This window comes from Trichomonas vaginalis, chromosome IV, assembly GCF_026262505.1.
Source record: "Trichomonas vaginalis G3 chromosome IV, whole genome shotgun sequence".
In the NCBI taxonomy this organism is placed as follows: Eukaryota; Parabasalia; order Trichomonadida; family Trichomonadidae; genus Trichomonas; species Trichomonas vaginalis.
In genome coordinates this window covers 37,676,062-37,693,603 of record NC_067206.1, presented here as the reverse complement: position 1 = coordinate 37,693,603, position 17,542 = coordinate 37,676,062, and the positions used below count along the sequence as shown (strand labels likewise).

At 34.8% G+C, this 17,542-nt stretch overlaps 6 protein-coding genes and 2 pseudogenes across 8 annotated transcripts, besides 1 other annotated feature; 1 reads left to right on the top strand and 7 right to left on the bottom strand.

The window, feature by feature from the left end:
• Positions 1 to 7,406: part of a mobile genetic element that runs on past the window's edge.
• On the bottom strand, positions 175 to 786 carry TVAGG3_0239780 (organellar and viral DNA polymerase type B; the record flags this gene model as incomplete). The annotated part of the gene is made up of 1 exon (XM_051227629.1): positions 175 to 786. One exon carries the CDS (start codon positions 784 to 786, stop codon positions 175 to 177), a length of 612 nt encoding a protein of 203 aa, XP_051112615.1.
• On the bottom strand, positions 1,267 to 2,127 carry TVAGG3_0239770 (uncharacterized protein; the record flags this gene model as incomplete). Its single annotated transcript, XM_051227628.1, has 1 exon — positions 1,267 to 2,127. The coding sequence occupies one exon, from the start codon at positions 2,125 to 2,127 to the stop codon at positions 1,267 to 1,269; it is 861 nt and encodes a 286-aa protein (XP_051112614.1).
• Positions 2,275 to 2,768, bottom strand: TVAGG3_0239760 (annotated as a pseudogene). Its single transcript has one exon. A coding segment is annotated over exon 1 (494 nt).
• TVAGG3_0239750 lies at positions 3,869 to 4,411 on the bottom strand (annotated as a pseudogene). The gene has a single exon. A coding segment is annotated over exon 1 (543 nt).
• On the bottom strand, positions 4,458 to 5,042 carry TVAGG3_0239740 (phage tail repeat-like family; the record flags this gene model as incomplete). The annotated part of the gene is made up of 1 exon (XM_051227627.1): positions 4,458 to 5,042. The coding sequence occupies one exon, from the start codon at positions 5,040 to 5,042 to the stop codon at positions 4,458 to 4,460; it is 585 nt and encodes a 194-aa protein (XP_051112613.1).
• Positions 5,063 to 5,215, bottom strand: TVAGG3_0239730 (uncharacterized protein; the record flags this gene model as incomplete). Its single annotated transcript, XM_051227626.1, has 1 exon — positions 5,063 to 5,215. One exon carries the CDS (start codon positions 5,213 to 5,215, stop codon positions 5,063 to 5,065), a length of 153 nt encoding a protein of 50 aa, XP_051112612.1.
• A 3,440-nt stretch (positions 7,407 to 10,846) lies between the features above and the next one.
• TVAGG3_0239710 lies at positions 10,847 to 14,424 on the top strand (the record flags this gene model as incomplete). Its single annotated transcript, XM_001323442.1, has 1 exon — positions 10,862 to 14,389. The coding sequence occupies one exon, from the start codon at positions 10,862 to 10,864 to the stop codon at positions 14,387 to 14,389; it is 3,528 nt and encodes a 1,175-aa protein (XP_001323477.1).
• Positions 14,425 to 15,779: 1,355 nt separating this feature from the next.
• On the bottom strand, positions 15,780 to 17,519 carry TVAGG3_0239700 (uncharacterized protein; the record flags this gene model as incomplete). The annotated part of the gene is made up of 1 exon (XM_001323443.1): positions 15,780 to 17,519. One exon carries the CDS (start codon positions 17,517 to 17,519, stop codon positions 15,780 to 15,782), a length of 1,740 nt encoding a protein of 579 aa, XP_001323478.1.
• Positions 17,520 to 17,542: the final 23 nt, after the last annotated feature.

The window sequence follows — 17,542 nt, the reverse complement described above, 5'->3', positions numbered from 1 at the left end:
TGTGAAGAATATAGCAACAGTCTGAATTCCGGCGGTTGCTTTTTATACAAAATTCAAGAGGGTAAAAAAACAGGTGAAAAAACAGGTGAGATCTCACCTCTTCACATAAACATTATTTTTGGTGAAAAATGACCAAATTTCATGAATTTTCACAAAAGACCAAAAATAAACGCTTTACATGTATTTTTCAGCAACTTCGTCAAATAATTTTATAGCTTTATCTATCTCATCTACTTCAAACGTTTCTTTACCTTTTATGGGAGCACCATACATTTTCTCAAACTTTTCAAGTAGTTCTGTTTCTGCAGCTCTCATATCATTAGCAAACACAACCTTGACTCTATTGACTGTACTGTCATATCTTTGAGTTATATTATATGTTCTTCCTATCTTATATCTCTTTGTATTGAAGTCCTTCGGTTTCTGAACGATGTAAAGTAAGCCTTCACTGCAACGTTCCGTATCGAATGAACCATAAGTTATGAAGTTATATCCAACAACTGGGTCTAACCATAACAAAACTATTGGTATAAGACTTTTGTCTATAAGATATGCTCTTGTTCCATGAAATGCTACTGATATCATAAGCTCAGGATTTCTTGTCAAAATTTTCTGAGTAGAAGCAATTCTAACCCAGTCCTTTGCTTTCTTTCCAGATGGAGATATAATGTCTGACAAAGAATATTTGTTGTATTTCTTTGAGTATCTTACGTTTAAATCACCGATTCTAACCACTTTGGTGTCATTGTCTATCTTTCTAACTGTTTCAAACTCAATGTTTGTCATTTCTGTTCTTACATACAAAATAAAAAAATAAATAAAATAAAACTAACTTTATTTTTTCTATCTTAAGGAAATTCAAGATTTTCGAGAGTTTTCTACGATGTTAGAAAACAGGTGAAAAAACGGGTGAGATCTCACCTCTTCACCTAAACATTATTTTTGGTGTAAATTTCATTGACTGACTGACTGACTGACGGCACAAAGTGGCTTAGCGAAAACATTAATATATAAAATTCATGAAAATTCATGAAAATTCAAGAGGGTGAAAAAACAGGTGAAAAAACGGGTGAGATCTCACCTCTTCACCTAAATTATATTTTTGGTCCGGGAACAACTTTCTCAGTAAACCTTAACGTTTAACTTCACTTTTTTATGTTTTTTGTGAAAGTGTCAAAAATAAATTGTTTTCATGAGTTTTCTACGATGTTAGAAAAGTGGTTAGAAAACGTGTTAGATCTAACATGCTAACATAAACATTATTTTTCAATACTTTTTCAGCACTTTTCCGTAGTTATATATGAAAGATAATTCGAGATAAAAGTCATAGTACAATGGAATAATATGTTGCACACCATTTGTTGTGAACCAAACTTGAAAGTCAGAGAAACTGTTACTAGATGGTTCGTAGAATTTAGAAGCAAAGTCATAAAAGTCCTTACCAATACATAGAAAACTATTGTTGCTTGAACTGAAACTTGCATGACACATAACATTTTGAGGGTCAAACACGTTTCTATAAACCATCAAATCTGTTGGTGGAAGTATAAATTTAAATGGACCATCTGGTGGTAATGGTTCGTTCTGGTTTAGTAACCGAAGAAATTGTGCCCAAGAACGTTTGTCTACTTTCCAAAATAAAAACTCTGTATCTCTTGGAGGGTTAATTTCAATCTTTTGAAATGAAACGGTGGAGTTCATCTTGTCATATTCTAGTTTCAGATAGTATGTTCCATTTAGTAAAGAGTCGTATTTTTCTTGAAATTCCCAATAATATTTGTTCATTTGAGTTTGAAAGTCATTTAGAGTTTTCTCAAGACTTTCGTCTGAACGAACTGTAAAGATTCTCATTTCGTCAAATTTGTCTATTAGACCATCAGAACCTTTATACTGCCCATGAAAATATACTGCGAACATAAATGCGTTAGTTCTATTTGAAAACAAAACTCTTCTAAATCCTATTGCCTTTGCATCTGAAGGACTTTGAAGCCAACGAATTGGATAGTCAAACCTGTATGCTCGGGATGAAATTTCTTCATCTGAAATAGTCCTACCAGCATTTGTAAAGATATAGTCTAACGGTTTTGTATCTGCTACTTTTGTTCTTTGTTTTTCAACCTGAAGCATTTAATATATGTAAAAATATATTGTTTTAAAATGGTATGCCATTTCATATTTCTCATCTAACAAACAAGTTTCCCAACGGTCTTCTCCAACAAACTCAGCGTACATTTCAAATAAAATAAAAAATGTCACTTTTTTAAAATAAATTTTTTATTTCATGCAATGTTTTATTTCTGTGCCGTCTTCAAGTATGCCCCAATATTTCCTTTTCGATATTACATGAACTTCGGTGAAAATTTTGTCCAATTTGAATCGACCCATCTTTTCACCGACTAAACCCATTTCAATGAGTTTGTTGTATCCTTCTTCGTTCGTCATGAGTGCGTCAATGTTCTCATAGTAAACCTTCACTTTGGATTTGACTTCGGAGAAGAATTTATTGTAGTTGTCAAGGACTGCTTTTGCGAACTGAGGGTAAGACCAATGTTCGACAATAGGTTTTAATGTGGTTACTAAGCCACTTTGACCTTGAGTGAATTCGTACTTCAAAACAAAAGGAGAAAACCTTTCAACAAAGTTGTCGACCTTCTCATAATGTTTACTCTTCATCTCTTGAGGTTTCTTAATGGAATATCCCCATGTCGAATTCATAAGCAATTTGAGTGTCATTGCAAGTTTGGGGTTTGAAGCTTTCCTAATATCATACAGTTGTTGTATGACTTTTCCAACTGTATAGTTCCTTCCCGGGAACTCACCATCTTCGTTTGGAATTCCAGTCGGAATATTGGACAAACCTCATGTATGCAGCGTTAAGGTCGACATAGTATATCTTTTCGTTTGAGTCGAACTTGTCGCAACCAATTGGTCCAGTTTGTGGAAATTCAAGTGAGTCTCTTATCTTCTGAGAAACTTCTCCTGTTATCTCATAAACATCGTCGAAGCAACCTGTTTCATATAAAACCTTCTGACCTAACTCAGATGCTCTCCAATACAATTTGACGTCAATTGGATGTCTCAATGGAAGTTTGTTTATAGCATCTTGAAGTTCTTGCAACCTCATTGGAAGTTCTTCTGGTTCAGGTTGGTATCCGAACATACCAACTCCTTGTGGAACTGTGTAACTTCTTTTGTACTAGAACTTTGTCTGGAACAACTTTTGGTCTTGCTAACAGTGAAAAGTTTGTTTCGTCTTTTGGTACAAAAGTTTCTGTCAGCTTGTCATCTGGAATTGGTTCAACAAACCTTTCTCGAAAAGAATGTTTACAGCTCTGACAATGTTGCACTTGCCTTTTCCGAACAATGGGTTTGTAAGACTTTTCGTTCAACATGAAGTGGTTGTGGACAATTACAATCTTCAACCATGGTAAATTGAACTCAACAACATAGTCGTCATGTGAAGAACCTTTTAGCTGTAGGTATGTTGACTCGGATATTGACATTTGCCAACGGTGCAATTTTTGCCAATTGACCTCTGAGAATGTACCTTGTCTTCACACATGACTCAAGATACTTCATCTTCTCTTCTGTAACAAGACCAGAGTTCCTGAGACATGTAAGAATGCAAGGTTCATTGACAATTGTTTCAATTGAATTGTAAATTCCATACCTTGTCAAGTCAATGTCAGACTTATTTATGAAGGGGAAGTATCCAGCATGTTGTCTGACTGCTTGAGGGTTAGGTTGGTACCATTCGAACTTGACACTTGCAATTCCTTCAATTGCATTCAAAATGTCTGAGTCGGAGTCAACCATTTGTTCTCTCTTTGTAGTCTTGAAAGCGTCAAGAAGTTTTGCGGCTGTTTGTTCATTGCCATGTGCATAGTAAATGTGACCATCCAATCTGTTATGGTCAATCTGAGATTGTGTCCTTTCTTATTTCCGTCTTGTATGGCAGCAAGTACTCCCATGAAGCCTTCTTTGTTCTTTCCTTCGTCAAAGTTTACTGTAAAGGTTCGACCAGATGTAATTTGACTTCTAACTTCACGATACTTTTCATATGCATATCTTGTTCTTTCCATGGGAGCATGACCATCCTCTGCACTACCTTTTTTCCTTCTCAAAGGATGCAATTGTTCGTCATGTTTCCAGTAGAATCTGGCAAAGCCGTCGTGTCCTTCAACTTGAGGTTCACTAACATCGAAAGGCATGTCCATAAGACGTTCTTCTTCTAACCTCTCTAGTCTGTTTGGATAATTGGCACGTGCTGTTTCCAAATCCATTTCGTAGCGAAGACCAGACATTTGTCATAGACTTTTATGGGTCTTCCCTTCCTATATTTAAACTTCTTCGAAACTCTCCAACCATATCTTTGCAACTCTGCTTTTATTCTAGCAGATTTTCTATCCATTCTATATGGGGGCATTTTTATAAAAAGAAAAAAAATATTTTTTTCTTTACTTAACATAACCGCCTGCTGCCATAAGTCTTTGACGCCAACCCATACCAGCTAATGAAGGTTGACTTGGTTTAGTTTGGAAACTAAACTTTGTTTTTGGTTTATCTTCAGTTTTTGGTTTTTCTTCTTCTATCGGTTTTTCGTCACTTTTCGGTTCCTCTGACTTTACTTCACTTGCAGGAACAGTTGTGTCGTCAACATCTTCATAAATATCATATGCCATTTGTTTTTGTTTTCCTTTCAACTTTTTGTGTTTGTTGTAAAGTTTAGAATATTTCGACTCTAAGTCAATGAGATGTTCTATAATGAACTGTTGGTCAGTGAAGTAAACTTTTCCATCTGTTGTCTCGAAAGCTCCTTCAGACTTCAATATTTTATTTGTGAGAGTCTGTTTCTTTTTTGAGATACTAGCCGTTCCATTTTTATAAAAAGTGACTTTGTAGTTAGGGTTTGTATTTCCAGACCTGGCACTTTCTATTATTGAATTTTTCTCTTCATCTGTAAGTTCTTTGACAGGTTTTGACAATGGTTCTGAACTTTTTGTTTGTGGTGTCAAATCTACCGTTTCAACTTCTTCGGTCATTTCATCTCAGTAAAAAAATTTTAGTTTGGTTTGTTTTCAACTGGTTGTTGTTGTTTTTTAAGTCGGTCTAAAACTTCCTGAGGTATAGGAAGAACTTGACAAACACGTTGTGTAACTGCTGGAAGTCGACAAATCCATCTTGAACCCATTTGTCTCAATGCTGTATTGTTCATTTCATCTCAGTAAAAAATTTTACATTCCCCACGTTTGAGGCGGTTGAGGTTGGTTATTGTTTACCACTGTTGTGCATGGTTATAATCCTCTGTTAAAGAATCTTTCACCTTGGTCCATATAGTGTCCTGCTTGGTTATAGTAGTCATTTGCTTTGTTATAATAGTTTCCTGCTTGTCTTCCTACATTGTCCATCCATCCTTGAACTTTTCCTCTTGTTTCAGGATTTGGAATAAGATTTGTTGCATCTCGTGCTACATCCCAACCTTTCTGTACAGTTTGTATAATAGGTTGTGCATTCTCTTTAAGTATACCTAATGTACCTCAAAATCTTCCTTCCAATTCCAAATGCACCTCTGGCTATTGTTCCCACTGCGGGTAAAAATCTAGATGCAACTCCTGCTAATGCGCCAAATAAACCCATTTCTTATGGGTTAAAAATGACGAATCCAAACAAGGACCCCTATGTTTTAAGGCAACAAAAAAAGCACTCATGATAAAAATCTTTAGTTCAACACAAATGCTTGGTTTATGGATATCTTGGAAAACATTCCGAGAGTTAGAACAGATGGACCTCCATACTGGTTAATATTTGTTGGTCAAAACACAAGATACTGTGAAGCCATACCATTATGGTCCAAAAATATTTTAGATGTGAAAACTGCTTTGACAATATTCGTTGACAAATACCATCCAACAAAACTGACATCTGACTGTGAAAGTTCTTTCAAATCAGATGATGTAAAAAACTATCTGCGTTCAAAAAATGTAAACCAATATTTCATTGTCGACCAAAACCATTCTGCTCTTGGTGTCATTGACGGTTGTATAAAAATGTTAAGAGACTTAAACCAACCACAAGGTGGTGAAGCAAATGAAATGTCATATGACGACAAGTATAGACACTTCTCCATGGCAAAGATGAGACAAGTTTTAAATATTTACAATAACCGTAAACAAAAAGGTTTGGGAAACCACTCCCCCGAAGAAGAAAAAACAACCCTGACTTAGAGAAAGACTATATATTTAATAATTTAGTCAAAGAGACAAACAAGAAAGAATGCCGGGCTTCAAACTTCAGAAAGGTGACAAAGTAAAAATAGAAATACCTAAACGCGACCCATATGAAAATACTATTGACTATGACAACAATGGGAACCCGACAGGTACTCACATTCGTGTTCGTAAAAATAGAAGAAAGTATACAAGAGAATATTATGAAGTTTTAGGCAAACATTGGCAAAATGTACACACTGCAAGCAGAAGATAAAACTACTATTGCCAGACCTCGTTTCAAACTTGTCAAAGTTTCAAGGTGGTATACTTTCAAAGACAGTTCCTAACAAATAAGACAACTCCTGACGAATATGCTAAAGAAGTTGAAAATGACGACTAAGCAATTCTATACCATGCGTAAACTGTCATGTAAGGTGGCATATATTCTTTACTTTGTCCCGTTGTTTGTGTATATCCTGAAACGAAATGTGTATGGTTTCCTTCTCCCTGAGTGTCACTCCAGTAACCATTTATAGCAAACTTAACGTCGTCTTTAACATCATATCCTTTACCTTTTGTCATTCCTGACCAACCAATATATCTATGACTATGCCAACCTGCTTGAGATGTACTTAAATCTATGTAGTGACTGTGTGCAGGTAAATTTTCACCTGAAATCGTTTTACTTCCACCTGTTTCCTTTGAAGAGTTTGCACAATACAAAAACCTGTCGACTATTTGAGTCCAAGTTCCAAAACCAAGTACTACTTCTGGTCTGGTAGAGTTCATTGAAACATATAATGAGCCACCGGGTAAATAAGATTCGGCAAAATTTGTTTAAGCACATTGAGTTCCTGTCTTAGATGCATAATACTATTGTCATTAGATATCAAAGTATCTACAAGACTTGTTGCCGGTGGTATTGTTGGACCTTTACTTGGCAAGGTTGTGTTTAGTGTAATATCATCTGCTGTAAAAGTTGTAAACTTGTATGTGTATGTCCAACGGCACTTTTCCTGTTTAAGGTTTCTTGTAAGTTTGTAATATTTGCAATGGTATGTGTATGTCCAACGTTACTTTTACTGTTTAAGGTTTCTTGTAAGTTTGTAATATTTGCAATGGTATGTGTATGAGTCTTATTTGCTTTTGTCTCTAATGTTTCTTGTAATTTGTAATATTTGCAATGGTATGTATATGAGTCTTTTTAGAATATTCGTTTTCAGCTCTTGTCACTTCACTTGACATTTTATTGTCAACATATGTTTTGTCTGCTAGTTCAGGATGAGTATGTTCTTTTGTTGCATAAGCATTGTTAGCTCTTTCTTCTTCTTTTGCTATTGCATCGTCTACATATTCTTTGTCAGCTTTGTTGTCAACATCTGCTTTCAAAAGAAGTTCATTTATAGGTTTCTCGTTTAAAGTTCCTTTTGTTGGATTTATACAGACAGTATTGTTCTTCTTGTCTTGAAATAGAAACTCATCTGTCATTGGGTTTAATGTCAGTTTTAAGTTTCCTTCTTTCAATGACTCAGATATCTTAGAATAGTTTGAAAAGTTTGTTGTGTTCTTATTTAGAGCTTGCATAATGAGTTGTCGTTGTGTTGTATTTCTCTCATGGAAGCAATATCTTTCGACATTTTTATTCTAGATAAAATATGCTTCCAATAGAAAAAAGAAAATTCAAGAGTTGCTACAACTAAACCATTAGATGAACTTTTTACTAATGTCGGTCAAAAGTTTGAGACAGATACCGTAAAGCATGAAGGCTATCGTTTTGACTACCCATTAAGATGGTTAAGAGACCCATCCGTCACAAAAGCTATTGGCTTTCGTAGAATGAAGTTCATTTCAGAAGCCATACATGGTTTCCCATTTACGGTCGGTTTTAAGTTCGATACTATAACAAAGAAAACGTATGTATGAGAAATTTGAACAGGGAAAACTTTTACAAGTGAATTTGCTTGTAAACTTAGAAACAACTCTTCAAAGCTTTTCAAGAAAAAATAAACGATATCTATATCGAATATGCAAACCAGTATAACATTGACGAAGGAGAATACCATCTCGATATTATTTATGACAGGAAAAATGCAACTGTTAAAATCAATAAAATAGAAGACCTTGGAGAAAACGTTTATATTTCTACAAATATAACACTTGGCATGGTATAGATTTATGAGGATGTTAAATCAGCCTGCAGCATATCCAGTACACCCGGACTATTATGAAGTCGAAAACCCTAATGGAACATATGAAATATTTTCGACCCAGATGCTATTATTGTTCATGCTTCATTTTCTGGCGCCCAAAACTTTTTTATGCTTGGCAAATGACTTTTACGAAAAACCTACAAAGTTATACGAACCACCAAGTGGAAGTATTTCAGACTTTCAAGTATGGTTTACTACAGAGGAAGAAAAAGAATAATTCCATTATACCATGCGTTTTACTTAGAACTTAGTTTCATATACAACTACTATCGAACGATAAAAATATAATTTTTTAATACGGTTGAGGTGTTGGATTTGGTTGCCAACTAGACTGTGGTGCAGGTTCAGGCTGTTGTATAACAGGAGCTTGTTCTTCTGGTTCAGGGTCTTTAGGTATAATACCAACGAACTGACCTACTCTTTTACCAATATTTTTGACTCCGTTCCAAATTCCTTTTCCGACAGATTTTATTCCATTCCATAACCTCTTCCAACTCTTCTGAAGAAGTTTCCAATACTACTGAAGAAACCCATTTACTACGTGTAAAAATCTAATGTCCGCCTAGTCTTTTACGTTTCCTTCTGAGTTCCATAGCATTCTTTAACTGGAGCTCATACATTCTGTTTCTCCTCTGGTAGAAAACATATTCTGGGTCAACTCCTGTGTTCGCGTCATCTGCAAAGTTGTTTATATCCCACTTCAGGGTTTGTATAAAACTCTTCCATCTCATATTTGCATACCATGGTGGCAAACCTAACGCGGCGTCATTTGACATGGCAGTTTGCATTTGTACATCTGTTGGCACTTGACCATAGTTTGCCATTGCAGTTTGTATTCTAACTTCATTTGGAATATTCTCTGGGTTTGGTTGTCCAGGTTGCTGTGCATTCGCTAAGTTCTGTGCGTCCATTTAATATTAGATAAAAATATCTCTTACGAGTACATATACTGAACATTTGCAGGCATTGGTTCATCTTCATATTCTCTGTACTTTTCTGCCACGTCAAATAAATAAATGACACAATGGAAAAAACCTAAAACAAGTAGTCCTATTTCAAACCACATTTACTTACTAATAAAATTTCTTTATTGTGACACTTTCTCCAGTTTATAGGACCTCTCTCATATTCTATCTTGTCATATCTAAACTCATAGTCATGTATGTCCTCTAACCATCTCATAACGGTTTCCAAACCACTTTTATCGGATGTAAAGTAAAAGCATGGATGGTTATGTAAAACGTCTAAAGTTTCTAAAGAGTCTCTCAAAGTCCAGTCTACTTGGTATTGAAAATCCCATGTGTTAAAGAACGGCGGGTCCACTATAAGAAAACATTTTCCTTGTCTTTATATTTTTCATACAACTCTGTCCAATGACATCTCACAAACTCTATACCCTCAATATATTTTTCTATGTCCTCTTTGAAAACATTTGTATAGTTAAGATATAAAACTTTTGACATAAGTGTTTCAATGTCATGAACTCTTATAGAACCACTATATAATAGTCTAGCAGATATACTATCCCAGTCAATATATTCTGCTTTTTTCAAAACCTCTCTCACAATATTTTTCTTATCTAATGGTATACGTTCCATCTTACCTATAGGTATCTTTTCTTTTAACTCTTTCAATATGTTGTTTGTGTCTGGAATATGTTTGAGACGGTCCATATAGTTGTCGAAGTCATTGCATATAATCTTTGAGTCTGGGAATATTGTATGACATAAATGGGATATATAGAAACTTCCACCGAACAAATCTACAAATGTTAGACCATTCGGTAGTTTCTTAAGTTCTCTCAATATAATATCTTTACATCTACTCTTATTTCCAAAGAATGGTAACGGTGGTTTTGTAAAATTCATTTATATATAATAATAAAAATGTTTTTACCCGAAAAGTGACAGAAAAGTGACAAAGCATGAAAACATATATAATTTGTGAAAAGTGAAACAAAAAGTGACATTTTTAAAAGTGACATCATTAATATGATGTAAATAACAACGGTTTTGGTTTTGTCACCGGCTGGTCGGCTGGGGTTCGGTCCTCCTCTTGGGTCTTGGGCAAAATTTCTTAGGGGCTAGAAGGCGCAACGCGCCTGGAAGCCCTCCGAATATAAACTTCATTTATACTAAACATCTTCAGGGCTAGAGGGCGCAACGCGCCTGGAAGCCCCACTACCTTTTTTTTTTTTTTTGAATACATTTACAAGTACTTTTACCTTAGATCGGAAAACATTAGAAACTCGAAATTCTATAATTAACAATTTCCATCGAATATTACACGATTGTATTAAATATTAGCATATAATTTAAAATATATATGTATACCAAATTATATATCTTTAATTAAAATACCTCAAATAGCAAACATTTTGCTATAAAAATCAAATTGACACTTTTTTGATTTTTGATAAAAAAACAACTTTTTTTTGAAAAAATGAGTGATGAACTTTATTGTCTTCCAGCGACTACTAATGATAGGGGAGAGATCGATTGCTTAGCCCCAAAAGCTAATCACTCACCAGATTTACTTGATGAAATTTATAGAAAACCAATTTCCAAAGAAGAATGGGACGAATTAAGAGCAGAAATCAACAAATTATCACCACTTGGCAGTGCAAACAGACAAAATATTTGTTTTGCAGTACGTGCTGTTGTTCGTTTTGAAAAACGAAATCATCATAAGTGTATTATCGCTATTACACCTCACTACTTCATTGCATTAGAACCAAACACAATAAAAGTTGCTCCTCAGCCAACAAAAAAGGGCGCTCCGCCACCAAAACCAACAATGTACGTTAGACTTTGCTTTTTCCATGTTTTGCACATCAAAAAACTGTATTATGGCACAAACTATCAAAGCGTTCGCTTCTTGATGATCCGTCTTGTTTCTTTGATCGATACAAGAACAAAAAAGAAAATCAAACCAAAAGTAACAATCGAAGCCGATGAAGTCCTCAAATTCGCTTACCATACATTACGAAACTTCTGTTTAGCCCATTCTACGTCATACGCTTTACGTTATATGGAGTTACCAGAAGAATTACGTCTTGATCCAGAAACAGACCATCCAGAGCTCTTCCCACATTTCAATGCCGACTTGAGTCCATCAGAAATGTTCCAGTTTTCGTATTTCGCGCTTTGTTCAAATGAAAAACAGAAATACGTCCACGATGTCGTCAGATACTTCCACCATCAAGTAATCAACCACAATGGTATCTTTAACATCGGCCATTTACCTTTCAGATTCATGCCAGAAAAATCTATGACAAGATCTGAATTAATTCCTATTTTTAGAGCATTAATATACATACCATACATGTTTGGTATTGTCTGCAGCCGTTTCGAGCGTCCAGATGTGTTTTTCGCCATTTCATTTCATTTGAGAAAAACAAGAGCGCTTAGATTACTTTATTTATCCGATTGCGGCGCTACAACAGGCTTGGAACACATTTCCAGGGCTCTCCAATGCAATCCTGATGCTCCAATTGAATATATCGATTTTTCAAGGAACAAATTCAACGATTTCGTTGGTTTCTTCAATCGATTGTTCGATAAACGTAAGAATCCTATCTGGTACATCAATCTAAACTACTGCGGAATGATTGATTACAATGTTTTGGAGTTATTCACCGCATTAGCCAATAATCCTCCATCCTGGGGTGTTAAATACCTCCACATCGCCGGATCAGAGGTCCTTGATGTCAGTTTGCAGCGTTTCGAACAATATTTGAGGGTTGTTTCTGAGGCCAAAAAACAATCTTTGCTTTCTTTCGATATTTCGGACATTAAATTGAATGTTAAGGCCATATTGGCTTTACTCAATAAATATCCGATGCCTTTGAAAGCTCTTTACCTTGCAAATGACCAATTAGACAAACAATCTTATGATTTGCTTTGTAACATCATCGAAAACTCAGATACACTCTGCACATTGGATATTTCAAACACTGGACTCAACGCTGAACAGGTAGCAAACATAATTACCCTACTTTCAAACAGATCTTCTTTATTACAGTTAACAATCATCATAAACAAGCTGAATTTGAACGGATCTGCTTTGATAGCTGTCGTAAAAGGCTTCCTTAATGGTGAATTGTCAATGTGGAAGAAGATTTCGATGGATACAAATTATATGCATGTTTCTGACTTGCAATTGTTGACAGCATTGTTCACAAGGATGCCTAATTTAAGGGAATTGTCTCTAAGTGACAATTTCGATGCTTCAATGGCAGGAATTGAATATGAATTGCCAGATATCTTGAGAATCAGGAATTTAGAGGTTCTCCATATCGGGGGTGGTCAAAACAAGTCATTGGGAGTCAAATTATTGCCATTTTTGTTTGCTGTCGGCTTATCTTTCGAAATTCGTTCTTATATCGGCGGTTATCCGGCCAGAGAGACAATTCCTCCACTCAACCAGTTCAAAGATGCAATTACTGATATCTTTGAAGCGTTTTTGACCACGAAAATCTGTTCTCCAGAAGGAATCAACGATGTAGACGAATTAAAAGAGAGAGTTGGCGAATTGGTCATTCCTTACTTGATAAGGAAGGGCACCTTAGACGCAGAGGCCGATTTATTCAAATATCCGACCGGAAAACTTGAAATGATAAAAAGATTGCTTCCTCTTTTGATTCAGATCGCCGAAAAGAACAAATACGACGAGAAGTTCTTCCAATACACAAAGTTCTTCGGTGCTTACGTCATTCCTTTCGTCAACGAAGCTCATAATTTGATGGCAGGCGGAGTTAAAGGCAAAGAAACGAAAATCGCCGAGAAACTTGCCGATAGAATTTCTCCATTGATAAGGCCGGCCTCGAAACTGTGCGCTTTGCGACAATTGGATATCAGAAACAACAAAATCGGAGATTTCGGTGTCCAAGCAGTTATCGAGCTCCTCAACTTCGATAACGAGCTCAAGAATGTTGATATCGATGGCAGCAGGATCACAACAATTACATTAGTTTCAGATTTTGTTTCTTGCTGTGAAAAGAACGAGAATTTGACCAGACAGCAGTTCCCTATCAACGATGCAAAGCGAATTATCCGCACTGCGAAGGTCTACGTCAAAGATGTCGCAGAGAGAGAATTAATTTACTCCCAAATGAGGCTTTCCAGGGCTGTTGACATGCACAGAGCGAAAGTTGGAGAGTTTACGGACCTTCCTTTCGACATTGTTCCTGAATTGGAGAAGTTAATTGAGAGAAGAGTGGAAGATATCGTAAAATTCCTTCCTCCTGAGACATTGAGGAACCACAGTGGCATTGTCGAAGAATTCCAGTTGATGCTGCCTTATTTGGACGATGATTACGCCAATGGAAACAAATTGCCAGATACATACAAGAAAATTGACATCGGAGAACAAGAAAAATACTTGGCTCCGTCAATGCGAAAGCGTTTCATCGAAGGCGACGAGAACGAACTACCTTTGCAGTACATCGCATACGAATTAAGGAGAAGACAGGTCGGAGAAGGCGGAGAACAGACAGATGTCATAGAATCAAGTGCTGCCCCGTTCGAAGAACCACAGAAACCAGCGAAAGACCAAAGTTTCGAAGAAGATGAAGAAGAAATTTCTGCATCTCCGTTCGACATCAAACAAATGGTCGATGAAATGATGGCGGACAAAGAAAACAACTCAAGCGATGACGAGATGTTCGATGCAGCACCGCCAACAGGACAATTCGAATTGGATGAGAATTTGTTCACTCCATCTGACAAAAAGAAGAAGATAAAAGGATCAATGAACGAAATAGATCTCAACGACGACGACGGAGAAATGCCTAATTTCTACGAGGGAGACAGCGGACACTCTGCAAAGTCGACAAACAACAGGAGAACAAGCAGAAGAGTGAAGAAACTTGATTCACAGGCAAATATAAGTTTGAACTCTAATGAACTTAACGTGGATATATCAAACTTGTCTGGAAACGTCAAACCTCCAAGTGATGACGAATTTTAATTTCTTTCTATTTATTTTATTTATGTATTAAATTTTGTTTTTTTTTATAATTTTGTTTTTTTTTATAATTTTGTTTTTTGAGTCGTTTTCGGATCAGAAAAAAGTCAAAAATGACGACTATTATCAATTGAATGTTTGACTTTTTTTTGGCATCATCTAAACAAATTATAGTACAAATTTTTAGAAGGAGTTACTCATAAAAATGCTTGCTGTATTATGGAATACAATTTCTTTCAAATAAAATTCATTAAAAAAAAGGTACTCACAAACAGACAAAAAAAGTTGGATTGTATAAAAATAGGGGTTTAGTAAAGGTTGCCCGGAAATATAGTTAGCAACTCATCAGCATATATTACAGAGACACATTTATCAGCCTTATTGTTATGAAAGATAATTGCTCATAAATAAGAAGAAAAACTGAGCAATATTTTCCACAGCTAACATTTATTTACATGGAAGCAGAAAATGAAAGTTAGAATATTAATATTAGGTAAGTCCAACTAAAAAAGCCAATAAGTGAGGTTGAGGCGAATAAAACAATGTTTAACAGTGTGATGATACAGATGGTTTATTAAGATATAAATTACTGATATGAAGAAACTTTTATATAATAAATCCTTCATTATAATAAATAGTTAATAAATAAAAATCAAGTTTACTTCATTGAAAACAAAGTAAATTAATAATTAAAAGTCCACGTTTAAATAATTCTCATCTTCGTCAGATTTAACGTTTTCTGGATCACTATCTATTGTAACAATTGGTTGATCAATATCTGAATCCATTTCCATTATTGAAAACTCAGTTTTTCCTTCTCCTCCAAACAAATTCGTTTTTTCAGGTGAATCTGAGCCATCTTTTGTGCCCGATGAACTTGCTTGGTGAACCTTACGATACAATGTATAACCAATAAAACATAAAACAAATATGGCTGCAAGAACTATAGTACAAATAAGAATAATTGTTCCGGAATTAAGTTTTGACTTTCCATATTCTTCATCTGCAATAAATAATATTGTTTCTACATTTGTTGAAACATATGTTTGTGTAACAATGTAAGTCAAAGAGATAGTAAATGTTGTTGTATTCTTAGTAGTTAATTGATGGATTGTTGTTGTATTTGTTATTGAAAGTGTTTCTTTAGCAATTGTTGTGTTTGAAAGTGTTTGTGTTTCAGTGATTGTTCTTGATTCTTTACCTGAAACATCAGATTTGTATGTTAATACATCAATATTTGTCTTCGTTGATGAATATGTTGTTGTATTTACAGTTGAATCAGTTAAGTAACTAATATTATAAGTTTTACCATCAACAACTGTTGTTGTTAATGTTTTAGTTTTTGTTGTCGATTGTGTGTATGTTATTGTTTCTGTATCTGTCAATGATTTAGTTAAAGTAAGTCTTGAATCTGTTCCTGGATCAGTATTGGTCGTTTTGGAGTCATCGTTGGATCCAGCGTTCTCAATGGAATTGGTTTTCTTGGTGTTGAACTTGGAGTTTTTATTAGTGTCGGTGCAGGAGTAAGAGTAAGACTTACTATATATGTATTTTTACTTCCATTAGTAGGAATAATAGTACTTGCAGTCATTTGTTGAATAGTTGATAACATAGTGTATCCGTCTGTTAATTGTGTTCGGAGGCTTGTGATTGTGTTTACTAAAGTGTATGTAAATGTTGTTATGTTTGTTTCATTTGGTAATTTGATAACTGTGTATATACTTGATGGAACTAGTGTGTAAGTAGGAATATCTGTCAACTTAAATGGAAATGATGTCCAAGTAACTGTAATTGATGAAATAGTTGTTTCAATATATTTTGGAATTGTAGAAGTTTTTGATGTAAATGAAATATCAGCATATTTAAATGTCCCACTAATGATTGTTGATAAGAAAGTATTGGTATCCTTCATTATATATGTTATTGTATCTCCCATAACAAATGTCAATTTAGTACCAGTATTTATATATATTGTTGTTGATATAGTTGGAACCATAGTTTCAATTTTAATAACAGAATTATTCGATAAACTTAAAATAAATGAACTAGTTGAAACATTAGTTGGCATTTGAACATTTTCTCCAGGATTCAATGCAGTGAAAGTCTTAATATATTCAGTGACAATTGTATTTGTGTATTTGGTCTTATAGGACTCTAAAAGGCCCCACGCATAACCGAGTGGAGGAGTTGGACTTGGCATTATATCTATTTGAGATCCCGAAGTCTTTGATGCTCCATCTATGATGTATTCAGTATATGTATCTGTTGATATTGATATAAAATTATAAGGAACTACAGTTTGTGAAGCAGAAGGATAAAGTACAAATGTGTCTGTGATTGCTTTCGTTGCTGACAATGTAAGAACAAGAGTAGAAGTCCATGTTCCAGAATATGTTTCATTATTCTTTGTTACAAAGACTGTCTCTGTATCAAAGTAAGCATAGGTTGAATAAAAGGCACCAGAAGCTACTTGTGATGCATCCCAAACATATGTATTAATACTATTATTTTCAGCACTTGAAATTGTTAAAACGCTATTTAAAAGTTTATATGAAATTGTTTTAATTTCCAGTTGTGTCTCCTTTACATTGAATACTACTGTTCTAGTTGTAGTATTGACATCTATGAATGAATAACTTGTAACATTTAATTCCCCATCTTGATGATTGATTGGATTATATGAAATGATAGTATCTGTGTAAGTTGTAACTTCAGTGTATTTAAATATGACTGAACTATTTATATCTGCTGTATAAGTGCTAGTGTAAATCGTTGTTTCAGTGGAGTACATATAGAGTGTACTTGAATTAAGTGTTAATTGATATGGAATTGGTTTATGAACAATTGTTTCTTTTGACTCGAACGTTGGTACATAAGTATTTGTTCTATCTAGAAGATTCTTCGTTTTATCCTGTGGAAGAATAATGGTGCTTTCTGGTAATGGATAGGTTGATGGGATTGTATCATAGGTTGTAAAATCGGTTTCTGTATATACCGGAAACATAGTTGGAGTAGATGAAACAGAAATATAATATATTTCATTTGTTTCAATTGCATAGGTAATTGTGGTATATGAGGAAACTACATTTGTCAATGTATATGTAAGGGTTGATGTTAATTTGGACTGAAGCATTCGATGCATGAATTCATTTGTTG